At 42.4% G+C, this 23569-nt stretch overlaps 1 protein-coding gene across 1 annotated transcript in view; it reads left to right on the top strand.

Moving 5' to 3' along the window:
- PRSS56 (serine protease 56) overlaps nucleotides 1-23569 on the top strand; it is a 75772-nt gene that overhangs the window by 39691 nt on the left and 12512 nt on the right. The window contains exons 11-14 of the mRNA XM_073675245.1: nucleotides 3156-3317; nucleotides 14843-14942; nucleotides 19179-19347; nucleotides 22938-23055. Coding sequence (XP_073531346.1) covers nucleotides 3156-3317; nucleotides 14843-14942; nucleotides 19179-19347; nucleotides 22938-23055 — 549 coding nt within the window. The remainder of the gene's footprint in view (nucleotides 1-3155; nucleotides 3318-14842; nucleotides 14943-19178; nucleotides 19348-22937; nucleotides 23056-23569) is intronic.

Genomic DNA, 23569 nt, shown 5'->3' with positions numbered 1-23569 from the left:
CTCAGACTAAAACTGACTGACTTGCCTGGCTCCACCTTCCATATATATATCCCTAACGGGCTCCCTCTGGTGGTACGAGGTGGAAGGGTGGAGGTGTTTGTATGTAATGAGGGCCTCTTGTGGAGGAGTCTGTTCATGCACCCTTTTGGGTCCTGTGGTACCTGTGAACAGCAGGGTGCCACACATCACTACTTTGATCATTAAAATTAGTCTGAAAAACTTCCAAATGATTCAAAGGAAAAAGTAACTTGATGTATTCAATTATTAATGAGATTTTTGGATGAGTGACATATTAGTGTTGTTCCCCAGCAGAGTCGCTAGACATCAGTTCATGGAACAAATTTACTCAGTCCTTGTTTAACTTTCCACAAGATGGCACACATACCATCACATTTCGACAACTATTTGGCTAATTCATTCCGGCTCACACAGACACCCTATAGTTAGAATAGAGTGGTTTTACCTTTTAACAGCCCTCTATCAAAGAGCCGTAACTCAAAGCAGGTAATACGTAATAACTTTAGTATTACCTGCTTTGGTCTGGCATTGCATCTCTGCAGCAGACAGTTACAATGTAACCTCCCACGTCCTCCTGTGTCCTCCAGGGAAGGGGTTCAGCAATCTCTCAAGTCTCTCAGGAGTACTTAAACGGGACACCGTTCTATGTGCCTTTCCCGGTCGTCTTCCCTGCGCTGGCTCTCACCCTCCTGCCCTGCGCCTCACAATCAGTGTCCCAAGCCAGTGGCCTTGGGCCTTGTCGCGCGACATGCAGTCCCCTGGACCCTATGCGGCCACCTTTTCGGCGATGTAATTGTGGTTGTTGGCTGCAGCACCTTGAAAATGCAGCAGCCTCCGGTTATCTAGCTGAGCCTGGTTGTTCTCCACTAGTTAGGGGCCGGTCCCCTTCTGCGGCCTGATCCCTCCACGTCCGTGTGGATTCGGGCGCACGGGTGGCATCCGCACTCGCCGTGCCCCTGGGATCCCCTTGGTTCCTCCTAAAGCCCTCCTCACTGCTCCTCTCTTCTCTCCAGTCTCTCCTCCTGGGCCTCTCAGACTGGGCCCTGCTCCTTTCTCCACTCCTCCTGAGCAAAGCTCTTCCAGTGCTCCTGCTCCCAACTCTCTCTCCTCTGAACTGGACTTGGTTCTAGATGGTTCCCTTCCCTCTTATACTCCTTCTGACGGTGCTCCCCTGATCTACTTCTTCCACCCACACCCACTACATGGTTCCAACCTCCAGCTAGGGACCAGGGACTGTGCTCTCCCTTAGGAGCAATCTTGCCCTTCCCTACTGAAGTGGAGTGTATTGGATGTGGGTGTGTGGGTCCCGGGTAGTACTCCCTCCTTACCTGAGAGTGGGGTACCACACCTCTGGGTAAGATGCAGTACCTCTGCGGCGACTGAACCCGCAGGGGCGCCACATCATTATACCAGTAATGGGGTCTTTGAGTGTCACTAATGTGGGTGGGTTGAGTGGGAGCTGGATGTCACTAATTGGGGTGATATGGATGTGCTTCATTACTTTGTCTCAGATCTGAATGTGGCTCTCAACGTAGGAAAAGTTGGGGACTGCTGCTCTAGAGTTAGTCTGTACCGCTCTGAAGCTGGGAGAATTATTGGACCCGGCCAGCCTCAGCCCCCCTGTGCTTCTCCCATGTTACTAGCAGCATGGGAGAGCATTCAGTTGCGAATAGTGGCTCCACCATGCCACTGGTCCGAAATGTTAATCTTGTTGAGCACACCGCTCCCTAGCAACCAGGAAGCCATGAGCTCCAGAAAATACACCAGGAAACCCCTTTCACATGCAACAACTCCACAGGAAAAAATTAAGCATTACACAGATCACAGTATAATCAATAGGCTGTCAGTGTCATACATGGATTTTCTGGAACTTTATCCTTCAGAGAGATAGATGCACTTTTTAGCCATTCTAACTAACAGATCAGGGTTCTGAGAAGGAGACACCTATATAAACTCAGAATTTTTACATAGTGTGTTTCTACACTCAACAATCCTTTTAACATGGTTACAGTCACAAGGCTGTAAAGACTTCTGGCTGCCTACAGCTTATCCAAATGGACAGGTGCTAACTACTTGCCTGCTGTGCTGTGCAACAATCTCTCCCGGCTGAGAGTGGTCATGGACAGCTCTTTGGGGTGAGTCTCTTACTTCATGTGTTGTCACATCAACAGAGCATCTCCTTCTCTTCCGCTCTGCTGAGGGGGCGTCACGCCTATGTCATGCTGATTGATAGCCTGCTCAGACTAATGCAGTGGGGAGCTTGCTGTCAATCAACATGACGTCAGCAGTGACACCTCGTTGACAGAACGCGGTGGAAGAGAAGGAGATGCTCTGTTGACATGAAATCACAGGAAGTAGGGGAATCACTGCCAGGAGCTGTCCATGACCACTCTGAGCCAGGAGAGATCGTCTTAGGGCACAAGAGGCATTAGTTAGCAACTACCAGTCGATAAGTGCTTAGCCCTATAGGTAAAAAAAAAGTCCAGGATAATCCCTTTAATAACTAAAAGGCTAATGGTTCACATTATACAAACATTAGAGCAGCAGCATGCTCCATTCAATCATACAAAGAAAAAAATATATCTACAAGACTAATGATCAAAACTTAAAGGAAACTATAAAATGGAAAATAATTTATCCATTATTCCTGCTGATTATATATGTAGTCACATACTTTCTACAATGCTTCCTTGTGCGCTATGTCCTATGTGATAGTCATGATGCAGTCATTCTTATGTGCTTGGCCTATATTCCTTGAGGTTAATTGTCACTTTATAGAACATTTACACCTGTAATATATGTGTGTAACATCCTGTAGTCAGCAGAGTTACCGTGTATTAGAATAGTTGCCATTATCAATAATTTAAGAAAGCTCAGTTACAAGACACCAACTAAAAATATAGCACTAATATAGGCTATAAATATTAATTTCATGGCCATATAAAAAGGGCTGAGTTCCCACTTCGGACAGCTGTTATAGCTGACAGTTTCCCTGGGCTGAAATAAAACCAATCATTAAGTGAGTTAGTATCTGAGAAATGTTAGAAGTCCATAAATGTGTAGGCTTTTGTTTGATACCAGGCAATTCGCTTGTATCACATAATGTTACCCATAATGAATGTTTGGAATTATTGCAGAGCTACGCTCCTATCTCCAGATCCTCCTGAATTTACTGCGCAAGGCAGAGGACTTCTTACGTAACAACATGGATGTCTCCTTCTTCACTCAGACTATCCCGCAGTTCATGGAAGACATGTACAGTGATATATTTTCCCTCAGACCCCGAAGAGATCTTACAGGTATTTCGCTTTACAGGAAAACAATGTTAATATTATAAAAAAAAGTTATTCAATGATTGTAGACCTTTGGTAGAATTACATCTCGTAGACTATATATCTTTGTACCGTGTTAGCCAGTAGATAGAAAACTATTAAGATTTGAGAGTCCTCAGTGGTTGATACCTTTTAATGGCTAACTGAAAAGATGGTAACAAATTGAAAGCTTTCGAGAATACTCAGGTCTCTTCATCAGGCATAGATTGACAGTGGCTCAGTGTTACGGGTCCGGGAGGTGGAACCTCTGAGCTGTAATACAAGGGGGAAGTCCTTGTAAGGAAGCGGGTGACTCCCAGGGAAGGCAAGCAGGCAGCCACAACAACTGACGGGGACAGTCTCTGGGTAGACAGGCAGGTGGTCACAGCAAGTGACGGGGACAGTCTCTGGGTAGACAGGCAGGTGGTCACAGCAAGTGACGGGGACAGTCTCTGGGTAGACAGGCAGGTGGTCACAGCAAGTGACGGGGACAGTCTCTGGGTAGACAGGCAGGTGGTCACAGCAAGTGATGGGGACAGTCTCTGGGTAGACAGGCAGGTGGTCACAGCAAGTGACGGGGACAGTCTCTGGGTAGACACGCAGGTGGTCACGGCAAGTGACGGGGACAGTCTCTGGGTAAACAGGCGAGGCGGATACCTGACAGGTAACTGGCGGGTGCTCCCAGGTGAGCGAGCTGACGGAGACAGCAGGTAACAGGCGGGTAACTGGTGGACGCTCCCAGGTGAGCGGTCAGACAGACGAGGCAGGTGACAGGCAGGTAACAGGCAGATAACTGGTGGACGCTCCCAGGTGAGCGGTCTGACAGACTAGACAGGTGACAGGCAGGTAACAAGCAGGTAACTAGTAGACGCTCCCAGGTGAGCGGTCTGGCGGACAAGGCAAGTAACAGGCTGGCAGGCAGGACGAGAAGTCAGCGGAACCTGAGGACTGAAGCACAGGTGAGACACAGTGCAAACAACATTGCTCGGGCACCTCCATTTTGGAGGAGGTGCCTTAAATATGGGAGGTCCAACGGCAATTGGCCGGGGACTCCTTAGGACGGCGCGCGTGGTCCCTTTAAGAGAGGGGGAGAGCGCGCGCGCCCTAAGCACACTGCCGGGGAAGGAGCGCGTGCCGGAAGCAGCGGGGAGAGAAGCGCTGGAGGACGCCGCGCCAGAAGCGGGGAGGTGAGAGGGACGGCGTCTCTGCCTAGCAAGGGGCAGAGACGCCGATGCTACACTCAGCATTAGGGCCAGCTGTCAGTCAGTGCGGGGACGCTGTTACAGTGGGGGAAATAAGTATTTGATCCCTTGCTGTTTTTGTAAGTTTGCCCACTGACAAAGACATGAACAGTCTATAATTTTAAGGGTAGGTTAATTTTAACATTGAGAGATAGCATATCCAACAAAAAATCAAGAAAATCACATTGTATAAATTAGACATTTTTTTTTGCATTTTGCAGTGAGAAATAAGTATTTGATTCCTCTGGCAAACAACACTTAATACTTGGTGGCAAAACCCTTGTTGGCAAGCACAGCAGTCAGACGTTTTTTGTAGTTGATGATGAGGTTTGCGCACCTGTCGGGAGGAATTTTGGTCCACTCCTCTTTGCAGATCATCTCTAAATCATTAAGATTTTGAGGCTGTCGCTTTGCAACTTAGAGCTTCAACTCCCTCCATAAGTTTTCTATGGGATTAAGATCTAGAAACTGGCTGGGCCACTCCATGACCTTACTGTGCTTCTTTTTGAACCACTTCTTTGTTGCCTTGGCTGTATGTTTTGGGTTATTGTCTTGCTGGAAGACCCAGCCACGACCCATCTTCAATGCTCTTACTAAGGCAAGGATGTTGTTGGCCAAAATCTCACGATACATGACCCCATCCATCTTCCCTTCAGTACGGTGCAGTCGTCATGTCCTCTTTGCAGAAAAGCACCCCCAAAGTATAATGTTTCCCCCACCATGCTTCACGGTTGGGATGATGTTCTTAGGGTTGTACTCATCCTTCTTCTTCCTCCAAACATGGCGAGTTGAGTTAATGCCAAAGAGCCCAATTTTTGTCTCATCTGACCACAGCACTTTCTCCCAATAACTCACAGAATCATCCAGGTGTTCATTGGAAAACTTCAGACAGGCCTGCACATGTGCCTTCCTGAGCAGGGGGACCATGCGGGCACTGCAGGAATTTAAACCTTTAAGGCGTAATCTATTACCAATGGTTTCCTTGGTGACTGTGGTCCCAGCTGCCTGGAGATCATTAACAAGTTCCCCCTGTGTACTTTTAGGCTGATCTCTCACCTTCCTCATGATCAAGGATACCCCACGAGGTGAGATTTTGCATTGTACCCCAGATCGATGTCGATTGACAGTCATTTTGTATTTCTTCCATTTTCTTACTATTGCAACAGTTGTCTCCTTCTCACCCAGTGTCTTTCTTATGGTTTTGTAGCCCATTCCAGCTTTGTGCAGGTCTATGATCTTGTCCCTGAATTCCTTAGAAAACTCTTTGGTCTTGCCCATGTTGTAGAGGTTAGAGTCTGACTGATTAATTGAGTCTGTGGAGAGGAGTCTTTTATACAGGTGACTATGTAAGACAGCCGTCTTTAATGCAGGTAACGAGTTGATTAGGAGCGTCTAACTGGTCTGTAGGACAAGAACTCATTATGGTTTGTAGGGGATCAAATACTTATTTCTCACTGCAAAATGGAAAAAAAATTATCTAATTTATACAATGTGATTTTCTTTATTTTTTGGGATATTCTATCTCTCAATGTTAAAACTAACCTACCCTTAAAATTATAGACTGTTCATGTCTTTGTAAGTGGGCAAACTTACAAAAACAGCAAGAGATAAAATACTTATTTTCAGGTGACAGGTTCCTTTTAAGTTCCCATGATGAGTGTTTGGTGAATTTTTGATTTGTGTGTAAAAAAATACAGCATCTTAAGGTGCCTTCACACTGCGTTCAGGCACCCGTTCAGTGGCTCCGTCAGGTCCCCGTTGGCGCATACGCCAGAATCCCGCTTTGCGGGGGGAGGATTTGGAGGTAAGCCCTGATGGAGCCACTGAATGGGTGCCTGAACCCAGTGTGAAAGCCCCTTTACATTTCCAACAAAGTGGATGGGATTTATAGAAATCTCATGCCCACTGTGCTTTTTTTCACTCTGCATTAGCTGGCCTGAGGTACGTGTTTGAAATCTGTAAATTGTCTCTTCAGAGAGGAAGAGGACCAGAACTCTAGTGCCATCTACAGGAAGTAGCAATCCTAAAAGTCAATAGTGACCCTTTAACGAGCCATATCACATGACTTAGGATATATAAGCCAGAACAAGAAACTCAATTTGCAGACACTGTATTTTCGGGCCCCTTCGTCAGTGCAAATTGTGAGTTCTTGTTTGAAAATGATACCCCTTTGAAATCTGTAACGTGTCAATCTCTCTTCCGAGTACACTGAGTTCTATGTGCATGTTCCATTGCATCAGATGCGGAAAATCCACCAGTAAAAAAGCATATGTGTTTTTAATGCATCTGCACTGCATCAATGCACTAAAACGCATGTAATCCACAATCAATAAAGATTTGTCAAAACCAAATACCAGGAAATATAAAAAACAAAGCAACTTGTCTTAAAGCAGGGATGCACAACTCTAGTCCTCAAGGGCCACCAACAGGTCATGTTTTCAGGATTTCCTTAGCATTGCACAAGGTGTTGGAATCATCACTTGTGCAGGTGATCACATTATCACCAGTGTAATACTAAGGAAATCCTGAAAACATGACCTGTTGGTGGGCCTTGAGGACTAGAGTTGTGTTCCCCTGACTTAAAGCATGACATACCAAAAAGAGACAAAAACTTCATCGTTAAAAGCGTGATAAAAACGCATGTCAAAAAACACTCTTAAAAACGTAATGAAAAAAACAACGCAAGTAACCTAATTTACCCAATAGGTGCAGAAAATCAGCAACATCAAAAAATCACCACATACTAGGCATGGGAATGTAGCTCATTTACATGAGCAGAAAATGGTTTAAACAAAGAACGATGCGATCTTAACTCACGACTAGCAAAAATCTCAGACAAGTGATTATACAGGAAGAGAATGGTGAATGGAATGAATAAATAGCGATCGTTACATCGTAACATTGAACACCGTGCACAGTGTTCACACAGACAGAATCTGAAGTGTATTTGTCTTCAATGTACAAATGCCATGTGTCACGCAAGGTGTGGGAAAGATTTAGTGCAACACAAAGGGAAGAGGGAAAGGGAGCCCAGACTCTAGGGAAAGACTCTGTCTCCCCTAACGTTCTTGTATTGGCTCTTCACCAATTGCCCCACACATGCCTCACCCTGTCTTTCCCCGGAGTATAGCTAAGACTAGGGAAGGGAGGAGATGAGCACAGTGGTGGACAAATAGGGGGAAATTGCTTAGCTTTAGATGAACTCCAGACAAATGCACACACGTCCTCAAGCTCCAGAGAGGACGAAGTACCTCTCTTACTAAAGTCTTCACAAGTAGAAATGAATATCGCCGACACCTCCCTCTGAAACACAGCAGGTATTTATACACCCAGACAGGGTGTTAATTAGCCAGAGGAAGGTAGCCGCTGGGTCCTAGAGACAGCCTCTAAGAAGATGTCTGTAATGCCAAACATAGAGATCTCTTGCAACCAACTGCAGGGCGACTGTCTGTCACTTCTGACACACTAATGACAGTACCCCCTTTCTATAAGTGGCCTCCGGACACTCAGGACCGGGTTTCTCAGGATAAGAGGTGTGGAGTGAGCGAACCAACCTGGGAGCGTTCACCTCTGATGCTGAAACCCACATCCTCTCCTCTGGACCATAGCCTTTCCCGTGCACCAAGTATTGTAGAGAATGACGTTGGAGACGATAATCTACAATCCTCGAAATCCGGAACTCCAGGTTACCATCAACCATTACTGGGGGTGGTGGTAGAGGTGAGGGCTCAAGAGGTTCCACATACTTTTTGAGTAAGGACCTGTGGAACACGTTGTGGACCTTAAGGGCCTGAGGAAGTTCAAGACGAAACGCTGCTGGGTTGATGACGGCGGTTATTTTATAGGGACCAATAAACGTAGGTCCCATCTTCCAAGAAGGAACTTTCAATCTTATATTCCTGGTAGACAATGACACAAAGTCATTCACACCCAGGTCTGGACCTGGCAAGCGTTTTCTGTCAGCCATACGTTTATACCTGTCTCCCATGATCTTTAAATTACTCAGAACACCCTGCCATACGGAGGAGAGCGAGAAAGCAAACAGTTCCTCCTCAGGAACTCCGGAAGCTCCTCCCCCACTAAAGGTACCAAACCGTGGGTGATAACCGTATGTACTGAAGAATGGTGACCTGCCAGTGGATTCTTGACGATTATTATTAATGGCAAATTCTGCCAGCGGTAAGTAGGATGCCCAATCCTCCTGAATTTCGGAGACAAAACACCTGAGGTAGGTCTCCAAATTCTGATTGACACGCTCGGTCTGTCCATCTGACTGAGGGTGGAAGGCAGAGGAAAAGGACAGCTGCACTTCCAGTCGAGAACAGAATGGAAACAAACTGGGTGTCCCGATCTGACACCACGTCGGAGGGAACCCCATGAAGCTTCAGAATCTCATTTATGCCAAGTGTCTTGGCATTTGGAAGTGCAGGCAATGTGACGAAGTGAACCATTTTACTGAATCTATTTACTACCACCAAAACCATCGTTTTGCTTGCAGAAGCCGGTAGGTCAGTAATAAAATCCATGGACAAGTGTGTCCATGGCCTACTAGGGATAGGTAGAGGAAGAATAGTACCAGACAGATGGGTATGCGAAATCTTAGAACGCGCGCAAATACTACAAGCAGCTATGTGTTCCATCACATCCTGATGCAACCCCGGCCACCAAAAATGACGAGAGAGGAGGTCCCCGGTTGCCTTACCACCTGGATGCCCAGCAAGCACAGCGTTATGATGTTCCTTAATTACTTTGCGGCGCAGATTAGATGGTACAAATAACCTTCCTGAAGGGCAGGAGGCAGGGGCATCCCCCTGAGCCTCCAACACCTCACCCTCCAGTTCAGGACACAGTGCCGAAATGACTACCCCTTTCTGTAAAATCGGGGCAGGGTTCTCATGGTCACCACCACCAGGGAAGCTCCAGGACAGAGCATCAGCCTTGACATTTTTGACCCCTGGATGAAACGTGACAACAAACCTGAACCTAGTAAAAAACAGGGACCATCTGGCTTGCCTAGGGTTGAGACGTTTAGCTGACTGGAGATATGACAGGTTCTTATGGTCATTAATAACAGTAATAGGATGGACAGCCCCCTCCAACCAATGTCGCCATTTCTCGAACGCCAATTTGATCACGAAAAGTTCGCTATTACCAACGTCATAATTTCTCTCAGCCGAAGACAATTTTTTAGAAAAGAAGGCGCATGGACGCCATTTACCAGGGGACAATCCCTGAGACAACACAGCCCAACCATGACATCCAATGCATCAACCTCCACAATAAAAGGTTGGGAAACATCGGGTTGACTGAGTATAAGTGCTGTGGCAAAACGATTCTTTAAGGAAGAGAAAGCCTGGAGGGAAGCATCCAACCATTTGGAAAAATCAAACCGCTTCTTATTCATGTCAGTAATTGGTTTCACAATAACAGGGTAATTTTGGATGAATTTCCGGTAAAAATTCGTAAAGCCCAGAAAACGTTGTAGAGACTTCAGGTTCTCGGGACGTTCCCAATTAAGGACCGCACGGATCTTCTCCAGATCCATCCGAAAACCCGAAGATGACAACAAGTACCCCAAAAACTGCACCTCCTGGACAGCGAAAACACATTTTTCCAGTTTGGCATAAAGTTTGTTATCTCTTAATATCTGGAGCACCTGCTTAACATGCCCCCGATGTGTCTCCAAACCAGGTGAGTAAACCAAAATATCATCCAGATAGACCACCACAAACCTCCCCACCAAATGATGAAAAATATCATTCATGAAATGCTGGAATACCGCAGGTGCATTGGTCAAACCAAAAGGCATAACCAGACTCTCGAAATGTCCTTCTGGGGTATTGAACGCTGTTTTCCACTTGTCACCTTCTCTGATTTTAACCAGAACAAATCAGGAATCAGAGGAAGAGGGTATGGATCACGGATGGTAATTTGATTTAATTCCCGAAATCTAAACAGGGACGTAGACCGCCATCTTTTTTCTTCACAAAGAGCCCTGCCACCACGGGTGATGATGAGGGACTGATATGTCCCTTCTCCAGACTTTCCACAATGAAATCCTTAATGGCTTGTCTCTCAGGGCCAGAAAGATTATACAGTCTGGATTTCGGTAGTTTAGCTCCGGGGGATCAGGTTAATAGGACTGCCATAAGCATGATGAGGAGGCAAATTCTGACACCCCCTCTCAGAAAAAAACATCTTTAAAACCAGACAGAAAAGCAGGTAATATTTCCGTAGAGACAGTAGCAAGGGAAATACCTAAACAGTTCTCATGGCAGTAATCTCTCCATTCAATAATCTCCCCGGCTTGCCAATCCACCAACGTATTATGTTTAACAAGCCAAGGAATACCCAAAACAATTGGTGTGGGAAGATTGTCCAGGACATAGCAAGGTATTATTTCACAATGAACTGACCCCACCCTCAGTTTTACATTATGTACAATCTGAGTAAATGCAAGTGGCGCTGAGTCAATGGCAAAGATGGAAATAGGTTCAGCTAAAGCACAGCAAGCAAGACCATGAGTTTTCTCAAACTCAGCATCAACCATGCTAACTTCGGCTCCACTGTCAAACAGAAATTTTCTTGGTTTTGCTCTCTAGCACCACCTCTGCTGACAGGACAAAGCGTGAACTGCAGGTTGGTAACAAATGCACCCCTTTATCCAACTCCAGACTACCAAGAGTTAATCGAGACTCCTTTTGTTTAGGAATTGCAGGACAGGTCGCAACAAAATGTCCCCTTTTCCCACAGAAAAAACATACGCCTTTTTTCCTGCGAATCTCAGGGGAGATGTATGACGTAGAGACACCCCCTAACTGCATGGGTTCCTCCACCTCCCCGAGTACTGGCTCAGCCCCAGACTGCTCTTCTGGCAGAGGTACACAACCCCGATAAGAAGGCCCCGGAGAAGGTGGTCTCAACTGTCTATCCCGAAGGCATCTATCAAGACATATATCCAACGACATGGCAGCCTCCAAGGATTGAGGGTTTGATATACTGCCACGGCATCTTTAAATCTTTCAGTAAGCCCCTCACTTCTAAGGGCTGAGTCATTCCATTTGGAATCCGTTGCCCATCTACGGAATTCCAAACTGTATGTCTCCACTGACCGATTCCCCTGCTGAAGGCGACGTAGCCTAGACTCAGCGAAGGTGACTCGGTCAGGGTCATCATAGATGACGGCCAGAGCCCCGAAAAACCCCTCTACAGACTGGAGACAAACCGAGTCCTGTGGTAAAGAAAACGCCCACGACTGAGGACCTCCCTGCTATAGAGAGATCACAATACCAATCCGTTGCTCCTCATTTCCGGAGGAGTAAGAACGAAGTTTAAAATACAGTTTGCAGGCCTCCTTGAATACAAAAAACTTGTCCCTTCCTCCTGAAAACCTGTCCGGGAGAGCAACCTTGGGTTCAGGCTGGGCAGGCCTAGCTGCACAGACCCCCACATTAGCAACCAGTAGCCGCTAATGGTGCTGCTGAACCTCACAGCGGAGGTCATTCACCTCCAGGGACAGACAGCAGAACTGCTCTGTGAGTTCTGCAACAGTACCCATACCAAGGGAGAAAAGAAAAAAAAATGTCCATGCCCAAAAACACACAAAGGGAGAAAAAAAAACCCAAAGTGTCACTTTTTTTTCCTTTACAAAATGTGCTCGGCCGGCGATAATGTCACGCAAGGTGTGGGAAAGACTTAGTGCAACACAAAGGGAAGAGTTAAAGAGAGCCCACACTCTAGGGAAAGGCAGAAAGTGGAGACCTCCTAGGTTGATCTAGCGTCACCCTGTCTCCTCTAATGTCCCTGTATTGGCTCTTCACCAATTGCTGCACGCGTGCCTCGTCCTGTCTTTCCCTGGTGTATGGTTAAGGGTAGGGAAGGGAGGAGATGAGCACTAGTCGATCTCCACTAAACACTATAGACAGCAGGGGTGGACAAACAGGGGGAAATTGCTTAGCTTTAGACGAACTTCAGACAAATGCGCACACATCCTCAAGCTCCAGAGAGCTTCACAAGTAGAAATGAATATCGCCAGCATCTCCCTCTGAAACAGCAGGTATTTATACACCCAGACATGGTGTTAATTAGCCAGAGGAAGGTAGCCGCTCGGTCCTAGAGACAGCCTCTAAGAAGATGTCTGTGATGCCAAATGTAGAGATCTCCTGCAACCAACTGCGGGACGACTGTCTGTCACTTCTGACACACCCGTGACACCATGTGATGCTATGTATTTAGAATACATTCATTCTTAAACTATTGTACAAACATTTCCATTGATTCTGTACGAAGAACATTTAATCAAGTTAGTGCTAAAATGTTTGATAATTAATTTCACAGGTTTTATATGAACAGTCACATTGGCAATAATAATGTTGACTAATATGACATGAATAAGTATTTGTTCCAGTGTTCCAACTGCTACTGAATAATTGTCTCGGAACACAATCAGCCAATCACCACAAGCCATTACAACTTGAATTTCCTCTCCTCCTTTTTGTCTGTCTAATTATTGAAGGCGCGAACAATCTCCATTTACATTACCCGATGAAGAGATCTGAGTAGCCTGGAAAGCTTGCAATTTGTTATCATCCTTTCAGTTAGCCATTAAAAGGTATCAACCACTGATGTCTCTCAAATCTTAATATTTTTCTATTTACTGGCTAACACGGTACAAAGACATATCTTTTTCCTGTATCATTTACATTACACAATTTTCAAAAAGATAAATAAGAATCTTTTCACTCCCATAAACAATTTCATGACGATGAATGAGCGTCATTGGACACATCGTTCAGTCGCTCAACCCCTTGATATTACAAAATTATCCTGAACAATGGATCATTATTACCATTAGAAGCTGAAGGATTACCGGCCAGTCTAAATGCTTTTTTAGTCACTCTGCCCCTGCTGTTCCATCTGTCATCCAGAATAAAGGCATAATAGAGATTTGGGCTCCCAGCTCAGGATAGCTGATACTTAACGAATGTCCTTTAATCTTGAGTAAAATCATTTAGAAGTTTTATAATACAGCACTTGATTCTTTTCTAACGCAAACACCAAACACAGTAAATTAGGGAGTGGTAACAATTATAAAGTGTTATAACAAATTCTGATACTAACATTTTTGTAACATTTTGATCTTTTTTGGTTAATATTGTTCTTTAAAGAGGTATTCCCACAATTGAAAGTTAACTTACTGATCACTGGCAGTTCCATAGTCTATGAATCGAGAGGAGGTCAAGACTAAGCTCTCCAGATCCCTGTTCTCTGAGTAGCAGAGTGTCCATAGCGAGCAGTAAGATATCCCCTATCCTATGGGTAAGGCCAGGTGCACACCAGCATATTTTCCATCTGACAAAGCATTGGATCACACTCGGACCAATGTTAGTTTAAGGGGCTGCGCACATGTCCGATTTTTTCCTCAGACTGAGACGGCCCGAGTAAAAAAAACACAACATGTCTGAGTTTGATCTGATTATTGGATCGCACTTGGCCATGCTAGTCAATGAGTGCGTGGAAATCTTCAGACTGCACTTGGATGACATCACTGATGACATCACGCACTGAAAAAATGGAGAAAACTGAGAAATTTTGTTCTCCATCTTCTTCTCACATTGTACTCTGATTCTTTCATCCGAGAGAAACGGGTCACGCTATGCTAACACTCTCACCAGAATTTGATCAGAGTGTCATTTTCATAATCGGCCCAGTTTTCTTGGATGAGAGAATCTACATCCATCTGACTCTAGCATAAGGGAAAATTTTTATTGTGGGAGTATTCATTTAAAAGCGTTGTCATGTCTTTTGCTAAACGTCCGTAGTCACTCTATGTGTGTGCAGACTTCTGAATCCTTACAGCAGGCGCTCTGCACACTGTCAGGAAGCTCCAGTGTTGCCAGTGAGAGCGAAAGGTCACCTGATTGCAAGATTGTGATCTGCATTCATGTGCCGACTAGAAGTGCTTAGCCTTAATCAATACAAATGACTTGAGTGAGTCCGAGCATGTCTATTTGGAAGGTGACCAGAAGTATGCACATGGCATATCTGCGGTCGCGTGACCACTCGCTTTCAACCTCAACACCAGAGAATCCTCAGGATTCAGAACTATGCAGTCACATAGAGCGATTGCAGACTTTTATGAAAAGACTGGACAACCCCTTTAATAAACTTTATCTAAAAGTGCATTAAAAACTCTATTTTTTTCTAATGTGAACAACATAAATTAGTGACTGACCCTTTAATGTCTTATTTTTTTCTTTTTTTTTAAAAAAGAGCAGAATCAAGTTATTGAAGCAATGGATAAAGAACACATGGAAATCATGTCAGAGGACATTAATAGAACAGACACAAAAACTGGAAATGATATTCACAGGTATGAATACAAATGTACTATATTTGAAGACACAAAGTTATTTAAAATATAATTCAATAATTTAATTTTGCTTTTCTCAAAAGGTATTTTTTATTTTAACCGGTTCCCGACCGCCCACTGTAGATAAACGTCGGCGCTTGCCGGGCTCTGTGCAGCGCCGACGTTTAAAAACGGTGGGTGGTCTCGCAGTGCTCAGGACCCCCAGAGTCCTGCAAGCACTGCGATTCCGGTGCAGAGCGTTAGCTCTGACAGGGTACATCATCGGGACCTGATTAGATCAGGTCCCAGTGATGTTAACCCTTTGCTGTCTTCTATATGCTGTGATCTATAGTGATCGCGGCATATAGGAGACAGCAGGAAGAGAGGGGGTCGTCTTACTTACCTCCGAAGACCTCCGTTTCGTTTGAGGACCTGGGGTTGCTATGGCAGCTGGAGGTCACATGACCGCCTCCAGCTCTGCCATATATGGTGTCCTTCCTGTCTGGCTTCAGCCTGTATGTAGCTGATACCAGACAGGAGACTCTGACTGAAACAGTCAGGGAAGATCTCATGTAATGTAATATATGTCTATTACATTACATGAGATCAGTGATCAGAAAAATAAAAATTAATGTCCCATACAGGGACTAAGTAAAAATGTAAAAAAAAGTAAAAAAAAAGTTTTTAAACTATTAAAAAAAAAAATCACAAAATAAATAAAAATAAATAAATAAAATATTAAACCAATAAATCCGTAAATGATTACAAAACCAAAAAAAGTACACATATTTGGTATCGCCGCGTCCGAAACAACCCGAGCTATAAAAATGTCACACTAATTAACTCCTTCTGTGCACACCGTAATAAAAATAAATAAAAAACGGAGCAAAAAAATATGCTTTTTCATCATATCGCCAAACAAAAAGTGGAAAAAAATGCGATCAAAAAGCAGAATAGAAATAAAAATGGTACCGCTGAAAACGTCATCTTGTTCCGCAAAAAAAAGCCGCCATACAGCTCCATCAGCCGAAAAATAAAAAAGTTATAGCGCTCAGAATAAAGCAATGCAAAAAAAATATTTTTTTTTCTATAAAATTGTTTTATTGTGTAAAAGCGCCAAAACATAAAAAAATACAGTAAGTGTAGTATCGCTGTAAACGTACTGACCCGAAGAATAACGCTGCCTGATCACTTTTACCACACGCAGAACGGCATAAAAAAAAACTCAAAAAACAATTCCTGAAGTGTTTGTTTTTGTTAACTTTACCTCCCAAAAAACGGAATAGAAAGCGATCAAAAAATGTCACATGCCCAAAAATGGTTCCAATAAAATTGTCAACTTGTCCCGCAAAAAACAAGCTGTCACATGACTCTATCGGCCGAAATATGGAAAAATTATAGCTCTCAAAATATGGTGATGCAAAAACTAGATTTTGCAAAAAAAGCGTATTTTAGTGTGTGACAGCTGTCAGTCATAAAAACCCGATATAAATCTGGTATCTCTGTAATCGCACCGACCCGAAGAATAAAGTAATCTAATCAGTTATATCACACGAGGAACGGCATAAAAAATAAATAAAACTACTGATTTGTTTATTATGTCTCCCAAAGATCCCAGTAAGGCTCTGCTCACATTTATCCTGTGCTCTGCGCTGAGCACTTACACCAGAGTTTCCGTGTAAATCTCTGAAATACGTGATTCAGCCAGAACCCATGATGGAAGATTCCCTGTAATGAGGCAGATATAGGCCACTGTGGATGCCGTCTACCCTGGGATCCCACGGTGTCATTTGTTTTAGGCGTGCATAAAAGTGCGGTTGGCCACAGTTTTGTGCACTTCTGAAAAAAAGGACACCACTAAACAGAGGCCAGACGGAGTCCAGAGTAACTCTGCTGCCTCATTACAGTGAATGGATCCCGCAGGGGTTTCATCTGAATTACATCACTTGGAAAATTAGATGGAAACCCCGATGTAAGTGCTCAGCCTAGAGCGCCGGATAAATGTTACGTAAAATGTTCCCAATAAAAGCTTCAACTCAGTCCTCAAAAAAAGCTATTCCCCACTCAGGTCCATCATCTGTTAAAAATATAAGGGACTTCCAAGTTACTGGTAGCAGAAAGGCTCTGAAAAAGCAAAATGGTCCTTGCCCCCAAAAGAAATTCAGAAAATTTTGTGCTCCCAAATCCAAATGCCTATTCTACAATAATTTGTTCTCCAATTGTCAAATAGCGCTCCTTCCCCCTCAAATCTCACCGTATGGCTAAGTGGTACGATACAGCCACATATGGGGTATTGACACTTTTAGAAGAAATTGTGTGACACATTTCAGCACCATTTTTACCCATTGCCCTGTGTGAAAATGTAAAATCTGAGGGTAAAACATTTTTTTGTGGTAAAAATATAATTATGCTTTTTTCACTGCCCAATGGTATAAATTTTAAAATTAAAAAATGCTCACTACTTCCCTAGATGAATTCCTTGAGAGGTGTAGTTTACAAAATGGGGTCACTTGTGGGGGTTTCTGCTGTTTTGGCATGTCAGGGGCTCTCAAATGTGACATGGTGTCTGCTGCCTATCCCAGCCAACATAGCGCTTCTTTCTCTTCCGAACCCTGCCGTACACCAAAGCAGTGGTTTTCCCCCACATATGGGGTATCGGCGTACTCAGGAGAAATTGTACAACAAATTTCATGGTGCAATTTATCCTGTTACCCTTATGATAATGAAAAATTAGGGAATGAAAAACATTTTTTATGGGAAAAATGTGAAAATTTTATTTTTACGGCTCAATATTATAAACTTCTGTGAAGCAGCTGGGGGTGCAAGGTGCTCACCACACATCTAGATAAGTTCCCTAAGGGGTCTAGTTTCCAAAATGGTGGCACTTGTGGGGGGTTTCCGCTGTTTAGGCACATTAGGGGCTCCCCAAATGTGACATGGCGTCCGCTAATTATTCAAACAAATTTTACATTCAAAAAGTCAAATGGCGCTCCTTCCCTTTCAAACCTTGCCATGTGCCCAAACAGTAATTTGCCTCCACATATGGGGTATCAGCGTGTTCAGGAGAAATTGCATAACAAATTTCATGGTGCAATTTATCCTATTACCCTTATGATAATGCAAAATTAAGGGATGAAAAACGGTTTTGTGGGAAAAATGTGAAAATTTTATTTTTACAGCTCAATATTATAAACTTCTGTGAAGCACCTTGGGGTTCAAGGTGCTCACCACACATCTAGATAAGTTCCCTAAGGGGTCTAGTTTCCAAAATGGTGTCACTTGTGGGGGGTTTCCACTGTTTAGGCACATCAGGAGCTCTCCAAACGCAACATGGCGTCCGCTAATTATTCAGACAAATTTTACATTCAAAAAGTCAAATGGCGCTCCTTCCCTTCCGAACCCTGCCGTGCGCCCAAACAGTGGTTTTCCTTCACATATGGGGTATCAGCACGCTCAAGAGAAATTGCACAAAAAAATTTGGGGTCCATTTTTTCATGTTACCCCTGTGAAAATAAAAAAATTGGGTCTAAAGTAACATTTTTGTGAAAAAAGTTAAATGTTAATTTTTTTCTTCCACATTCCAAAAATTCCTGTGAAGCACCTGAAGGGTTAATAAAGTTCTTGAATGTGGTTTTGAGCACCTTGAGGGGTGCAGTTTTTAGAATGGTGTCACTTTTGGGTATTTTCTGTCATAAAGACCCCTCAAAGTGACTTCAAATATGATGTGGTCCCTAAAAAAATGTTTTTGTAAATTTTGTTGGAAAAATGAGAAATCGCTGGTCAACTTTTAACCCTTACAAAAAAAAATTTGGGTTCCAAAATTGTGCTGATGTAAAGTAGACATGTGGGAAATGTTATTTATTAACTATTTTGTGTGACATATCTCTCTGATTTAAGGGCATGAAAATTCAAAGTTTGAAAATTGCAAAATTTTCAAAATTTTCGCCAAATTTCCGATTTTTTCACAAATAAACGCAAGTGATATCGAAGAAATTTTACCACTATCATGAAGTACAATATGTCACGAAAAAACAATCTCAGAATCAGGGGACTACGTTGAAGCGTTCCAGGGTAATTACTTCATAAACTGGCAGTGGTCAGAATTGAAAAAATTGTCCCGGTCACGAAGGCAAAAACAGGCTCTGGCGCGAAGTGGTTAAAGACTGATCTATGCTATTCTTGATAGAAAGATAGATTAGATAGATGGATTCACAATTGTTCATTTAATATACTTGTTATGTCATCAATTAATATCAGAGAACTGCTAAACGCATCCTTTGAAGCATTGTTTCCAGACCTTGGACCCAGACTAAATGACTGGACTTCACTTCTTCATCATATGATCAGTCCGGACTCTACAAATTTACTACAGGAAAAACAGGCTGGAATGAAGGTTGAGGCTGTGGAGATGCAGCTTTTCCTAGAGGTACCATAATAATAGTAATTTTCACCTTCTCTGCCTGTCACGGTCCCAGCTACACATGAAAGATGTTTACAACATGATATAGCTAAGTGAAAATTAAATAGTGAACAATTTATAAATTTAATTAAAACATTTCTGATATTTTAGAAAATGTAGAATATTGTTTCATATTTATCATATATTTTATTGTAAATATGGAGGATAAATTTGTTTCAGTTTTTATGAATATGGCCTTCTATAGATATTTAAAGGTAACCTGTCATCTAATTCATACTGCCCGAACCATGAGTAGCACGAAGCAGACACAAGCTGCATTGTTGCAGGCGTGTATATTTTACTTTGAAAATTGTCTCTTCAGAGAGGAAGAGGACTAAATCTCGTGTGCCACCTATAGAAAGTAGCAATCTTAAAAGTCAATATCGACCTTTTGACAAGCCTTGCCACATGACTTAGGATAAAAGCCAATCCAGGAATCTCAGCTTGCAGACACTGTGTTTCGGGGTATTGCCCTTCGTCAGTGCAAAGTGTGAGATCTGGATTGGCTGGGTGAGATTTTGGTGTGGCTTTTATCCTAAGTCATGTGACAAGGCTCGTTAGAGAGTTGATATTGACTTTTAGGATTGCTACTTCCTATAGATGGCACTAGAGTTCTAGTCCTCTTCCTCTCTGAAGAGACAATTAGCTTATTGGCATGTCTGGCTTGACATGTTACTCTCCGCAAGGAGAAAGGTTACCCCTATTTTACTTTGAAACACTCCTGTCCTCCCCATGACTGACAGGTCTTTCCCAATACAGACACATAAGGAGAGACCTATCAGCCATGGGAAGGTCAGTAGCCCGAATCTGATCCATCCTGCCCGTGCTTTGACATCATGAATCAGCTGACTAGTTACCTATAAGTTGCAAGTTACCTTTACCACATTTTTACAGCTCATGAATAGAAGCGGGGGCTCCAGGCTTATATGGACTCTTGGGCAACAGAGTCAGATTAGGTTCGTCTTTGCGTTTGATTTTTCCTGCTCATTTTTTTTATTTTTCAATCAATAGAGTTGTCTATGAGCCTGTTTTTTTTGTGATATGACACTTTAGTTTTATCCGTATGATTTTCTCATCTCTGTAATTCTCTTTTTGGGAGGTGAAGCAAATAAAGCAAACACCAATTCTGAAATGTTTCCTTCTTTTTTTTTACTTCAGCTTTCAACCGTGTGGTATAAATATTTTATTTTATACTTTTGGACAGTTAGGCGCTCAGCTATACCAAATATGTTAATTCTTTTGCTATTTTTTAGATTATATTTACATTCCAATGGGATTGATGTAAATTTGGATTTTTTTTTAGTTTTAATATATATTTTTATATATTTTTTTAAACTTTTTTATTGGTCTTCCTAGGTAACTTGAACATGCGATCACTTGATAGCTTGTACAAAACACAGCAATACTGCAATATTGAAGTGTATTGTAAATAGGTTATCTCCTCTGGCAGCTATAACAGTGCCATTATTATTATTATTATTTATTATTATTATAGTGCCATTTATTCCATGGCGCTTTACATGTGAAAGGTATATACATAGCACAAACAATGACAATAAATTTTGAACAATACAAGTCGGCAACTGGTACAGGAGGAGCGAGGACCCTGCCCGCGAGGGCTCACAATCTACAGATTCCACAATTATGTTGAAGGGAAGGGTAGATGGTTGTTGGAAGGAAAATCTTTCTCCATTTCCGACCTTTTAAATGCTACTGTCATGATTGACAGTGGCATCTAAGAGATTAACCTGCTGCGATCAGAGCCAGCTAGTTAGAATTGGATGCTGACTGTATTACACAGCCTGCTTCTTGTGGAGGGTATTGCGTAAATACAGTGAACACTGTATATGAATGGTGGATATGTTGGTTGAAACCCTGACAGAGTGGGCCCCAGGACACGTCCTGGTCTACTAAGTGCTGGGCCAGCCCTGGATATATATAACCTACATCATGGTTATTAAGAGGTCCCCTAGTGAACATGTAAAGCATATTCTAAAGATGAAACGACTCTTAACAATTAAAGAGTCAGCATTGCAGAGCTCATACACAGATGGCTTTAGTTTGGGGTAGAAAACCTGATGACATGTTCCCTTTAACTCAAATATTCACTATATGTTCGACTGTATTTCTTTATCAGGGAACAGTCAAGCTTATATGCGACCTGAGGCGAAATCATATATGGGAATAAATTATACTGCTATATCATGGCAAAATATTACTGTCATACAGCCACTAAATAATACCTAAGGAGATTGAATAATACAGAAATTTTGTTATTGAATATTGATTTATAGTGACTGAACAAAGTCATATTTATTTTGTGTTTTAGATACTGTTAAAAAAGAATTTGATAGTAGGATGTGGTCTCATTGGAAGGGGTGTGGCTTGTCAGGAAAGGGGAGTGGCCTAATGTACAACACCATTTGCCCCAAAAATGCACCAAAATTGTGGCGCAAATTTCTAGCACAATGTAAGTCAACTAATAGGTAGTTTACATTTAGGCCCCAATTCATTAAGACTGGCGTTTTGTAGCCCAGTCTTACTGAAGGGAGTGCTGGATTAGGATTCGCCAAATTCATTGAGAAGCAAGCACCTCTTTAATGAATTTGGTGCATCTGTTAACTATCATGCACCACCTCTAGAAGAGTATGCTTGCCAGTGGTGTAAAATTATAATAAATTTGATGGGAGTGCTTGGCCACTACTCTTCCTGCCCAAACTCCACCCACTTTTCAAAAAGTTGCTGGAGTTGGCTAAAAATGCTAAAAGTCAACAATTTTCCCTTTAAGATTATGTAGTCTAAATTTGCACAGTCTAATAACTAGACAGTTTTGAAAATATGAGCCATTGTCTGTGGACCAATGGGAAAAGTGCTGATAATTTCTGTAAAGCGCTGTGGAATTAATGATGCTATATACCGTAAGTGAGTAAAGTAAATAAATAAATATACAAAGGCAGCTATATTGTGCACTTCTCATTCGTACTTACCTTCTCCTGCTCTGCACTACCTATGAGGAACTAACCAGTGAGCAGCCAATCAGCAACCACCCAAATGTTCCTCCCTCCTGTGGATGAGGGTCGGCAATATCAGTTATCAATTGAATCTTTATTCTTGAGATGTAGAGTTAGGTGAAATTACTAACAGTAACCAATGAAGATGTCAATCACTTAGTATTATTTTATTGACCTAATTAGAGTATCTTCTCTGCTATAAGCTCCGGTAATACTTTGTTCATGTAAGTTTGGAAAATAAAGCATATTCAGTTGCAAATAGAGTCCACTCCTACATTAGTTTCAGTGCGTTGATCATTAGTGAGATATAAAGCATATACTAAATGAATGAAGGCAGCTCCTTCACTTCTACTGACCATGAAAAGTAGCTTCAAAAGTTAATTCTGGGGTCAAAGCATGTCAACTTCAATGTACAGTACTCAGCACTTTGTAACACTTTATTCCTCCCTAGAGTACATCACGAAGCACAAATCACTTCCTAGTACTAGTCTTTCATAAAATAGCACATAAAGTCTAATATACGCTGATATGTTCTTGACATTCTAGGAGAATGATGATGTAGTGGAAGAACTCAAAGAAAAAGGACGACAGGTCATTTACAACCTAAAGTCACAGCTCAGAACTAACTGGATCCTCACTGATGAACCTTTACTTCCAGACCAAGGTATGGGCAGAACTGGGCTTTACAGTTATGTGTATTGCATTACAGCATAATTATTTCCACAATGAAAAAATAATCTCTTATTAAGCAGAGTTCTCATCATACTCTCTTCATGACTTCACTTGTGACTTCCATCTAAATCCCATTTTATCCTTCAGCACAATAACATTTGGACTCTATTAGATCTCCTTTGCTCTTTATGTAGTCAACTACACTGTGTGCACAATTATTAGACAATTTTAATAACTCATTTTTATTATTAAACAACCACAGTATTGTTGGTTAATCCCAAAGGTTAATAAACCTGAAACCTGAATATCTAAGAAAGTAAAATTGAGGCTTTATCATTTTAGACAACTATTAGTGTGCAGAATTATTATGCAACTTAATGAAAATTACAATTTTCCCATCTCAACTATTTATTTTCATCTGTTAAAGTGAGAATATTAACCAAAAACTCAAAATGTACAAAAATACTTTTCTGACCTTTAAAAACAAAATATCAGGGACCAGTTTA

This window comes from Phyllobates terribilis, unplaced genomic scaffold (genome assembly GCF_046119375.1).
Source record: "Phyllobates terribilis strain yellow unplaced genomic scaffold, ASM4611937v1 Scaffold_3__8_contigs__length_932513732, whole genome shotgun sequence".
Classification (NCBI taxonomy): domain Eukaryota; kingdom Metazoa; phylum Chordata; class Amphibia; order Anura; family Dendrobatidae; genus Phyllobates; species Phyllobates terribilis.
Note: the sequence above shows the minus strand (reverse complement) of the source record. Positions and strands in the feature narration are given on the sequence as shown.